Consider the following 3,262-nt stretch of genomic DNA (forward strand, 5'->3'; position numbering starts at 1 on the left):
AGCGTATGATTATTATTATGGCAACTTTACAGGTCAGAGGTCATAATAGATCGGAATATTCGAAAGATCGGAGACAGCACGCCGGAGACGGGCTTATTGAGGATGATGTGTCGATTAAATAATTATTAAATAGGAATAATCGAAATATCGTAGTCATCACGTCGAAACCCAAACTAGACCGAAGTGCAGGGATCTGAACACCACGCTCTGCACACAAAACTCACAAGGACAGAAGAGCATGCAGCTCGAGCAGGCTCAAATCTGCGTGCTCACACGATACAAGACAAACAATACAGGAGTGTCAGGGCTCTGTCACAAACCAAGAGTAAACTAGACCAGAGTTGACAGAACCCTGACAACGATATGCTACTATGTTTGCAGCCAATATTTTTTAAATGACTGCATGAGACTGCTGTTTTACTCCAGTTCTACAATCAGATCTCTAATGCTTTATTCAGACTTAACTCTTATGTTTGGCATATCTGATCTCTTTTTCCTTACTTTTTGTTTTGTAATTTGAACCCTTCAAAAACACCAGTTACACCAGATATCAGACATCAGTGTCTGAATGATTGCATTCCATCATTCCTGAATGCAGAAGAGTCAGTCCTTTACAGATTGGATGTGAATTAAGCAGGATTCGGACATTTAGGATATTTTTCTCTTCCTCAAACTTTCTAGTACATTGTTAAGAACACAATTGTTTTATTGCAGAGTCATAGCTGAGTCATTTACCCGAAGTAGCTTGATGTCATTTAGCAGACTTTTAGATTCATACACAGGGTGGATGTGGTAGAACTTGACATCATGCGGCTAGGAGCATGATTGTGATCATGAGCTCCAACCACAACTGTCAGCTTCTCATCTCTGTCAAGACAAGGACGAAAACAAGCATTTTAATGGTAAATAAGAACTGTTCAAAACTTTTTATATTGTAGGCCTGCATTTACTACCATATTGTATTAACTAAATATTTTAGTTAATTTAACCACAAATATTTAGCTCAATTTTAGCTTATTTTAACAGCTACCCACTTGGTATGTGTCATTCTGAAAGTAGTCACACCAAGTGAAGACCCTTTTGCAGCTGTACTCTGTAAAGCAGTGTGCAGCCTTCATGACACACTGTTTAGACACAAGGAAGCCACCACATATGTGTTCACTAAAAACTCACTATAAACACTTTCACAGATGCTTAGAGAGAAATTAGATTAGGTTGGTTAAATGGTTCACTAAATGTTCCTCCATGATCAAGTTATTGAGCATAGTGATAGCAATACTAAAAATGCATAAAATAAACATTAAATGTGCACATTTATTGTAAATGTAGAAGACATAATGCAATAGAATTTTCCATTAGACTAACCAAGAAGTAGTGTTGTAGTACTAGAGTCTGGTCCTCTGATAGTTTACCAAACTGATAGTTTACTAGTCAAATACTTGTAGCATTTTTTTAGTTTATGAAAGTACACTTGATGTACTTTCATACTGTTTCATAAACGGTTCCTAAATTATATGTGGTTGTGACAATGAGAACAATGAGTATATTTGATACTTTTATTAAAAGAAGGTTTATGGAAGACTTTAAGAAAAACATTTCTTTCTTTTTTAGTTTATAGGAAGTCACTAAATATTTCCCATTTCTTTGCAGATCCATTGGAGATATGCTGAAATCTTTGTATAGACTTCAGGAAGCTCAGGTGAATTACAGCGAAGAGGGCTACCGAAAGACGTGACACCGACTGCAGTGTCTCCACAAACCAAAGGACCTCCTGAATCCCCCTTTTAAGAAACACAGATCAACACGTCACTAGTGAAACCAGTTTGTACATTACCATAAAGACTGTGAATTATCTTTTGTACATACATCACAGGTTCCACCACCGCCAGATGCACAGATCATCTGTGAGATTTTGAAGTACTTAAATCCCCATCTATATAGACACAGTGCCTGATTTCTTGTAGTCGTGTTTGCCTCCATTAGATGATCACTCAGTTGGCCATCAATCTTCAGGCTTCCCCAGCCTGCAACACTGCAGTGAGTACCTGCTTTGACTATTTCTCCTTCCTTTGGTAATGGTATCAATCCAACTTTGTTGTTTAGTTTGACTTTTTTCTCTAGCTGGAATTACAAAATTCCATGACAGCCATTTTAAATAAAACAATTTATTATAAGACTGAAGTTCATTGGATTATACAGTTGTTTTTGAGGTTTGAACAGAAGTCGCAAAGGCTAAGTTGAGTTATCTTTTCATTTATTTTTATTCACCTCTTTATTTTCTGCTGAGTATAACAGCCCATTATTGTTTCTACACAGAGCAATTAATAATGTAGGAAACACTCAAAGATGCACTTGGCCATTTCTATAAAAAAGATGTAAATCCCTGAAGTAATTTTTAAAGCAAATAATTGTAATAGAGATTAGTGGTTTGTGCTACTGTTTCCTGACCAGATATTCTTTTGAAAAACTAAAAGTATTACAGTTTGTCACCTTCAAAAGCATGATGTCATTCCGAATAGGCCTGGATATATATTTTGGATGCTGGGTGTAGGACTTCACTCTGATGCGATCTGAACTCTTACTCTTCCAGTCATGAGCACCAACAACAACCGTCAGAATTTCTCTTCTGTTGAAAGAGCATATTGGAAATTATCATTTATATAACAAGATACACTGTATGGTTGCGCCGCAGTCGTTCGCAGTCAAGAGTAATTTTAAATCAACATTGCAGTTCACACTAAAGCTCTTACCCTTTCCTGCAGTGTGCAGCAGTCAAGACAAACTGATCAGAAATGAGAGATCCACCGCAGGTATGTCGCCCATTCAATTGAATAGAAACCATGTACGGTCTGGAGTGGGCATTGGCTTCCTTGCCGTTCACTATACCCACATTCGCATGAGCTGAGAGAGAAATAGTGCTCAACACTCTTAAAAATCATTGTAATATGCTATTAAATAATCATTCTCACCAGTGAAGGTCAGGTGTGGCATCAGAGAGGCCAGCAGGAGAAGAGAGATTATGATGGTCATGATGAAGAAGATGATCAGTGAGCTCTCCTGACAAAACACTGTATAAATATAAGGGTGGGTGGAGACACTGAGCTGCCTGTAAGTCTTTTTTCCGTAAGTCTTCTTTAGTTTGTGGATGAGTAAATATTGTTCTTGTTAATCTTTGTGGTCTCATTTTCAGGCCACAGATGGTTTGGTCTAGATCTAGAAGTATTAAGCAGGTCAGCATTCTGTACATTTTGTTACATGAATA

At 37.4% G+C, this 3,262-nt stretch overlaps 1 protein-coding gene across 1 annotated transcript; it reads right to left on the minus strand.

Annotated features, from left to right (window-relative positions):
• Positions 1 to 705: 705 nt before the first annotated feature.
• LOC307120191 (granzyme K-like) lies at positions 706 to 3,034 on the minus strand (the record flags this gene model as incomplete). The annotated part of the gene is made up of 5 exons (XM_079807077.1): positions 2,970 to 3,034; positions 2,751 to 2,901; positions 2,491 to 2,626; positions 1,035 to 1,124; positions 706 to 813 (listed from the first exon to the last, which is right to left on the minus strand). The coding sequence occupies exons 1-5, from the start codon at positions 3,028 to 3,030 to the stop codon at positions 706 to 708; spliced, it is 546 nt and encodes a 181-aa protein (XP_079663203.1). The 5' UTR covers positions 3,031 to 3,034.
• Between the last annotated feature and the right edge of the window lie 228 nt (positions 3,035 to 3,262).

Source organism: Gobio gobio (genome assembly GCF_949357685.1).
Source record: "Gobio gobio genome assembly, chromosome: 24".
In the NCBI taxonomy this organism is placed as follows: domain Eukaryota; kingdom Metazoa; phylum Chordata; class Actinopteri; order Cypriniformes; family Gobionidae; genus Gobio; species Gobio gobio.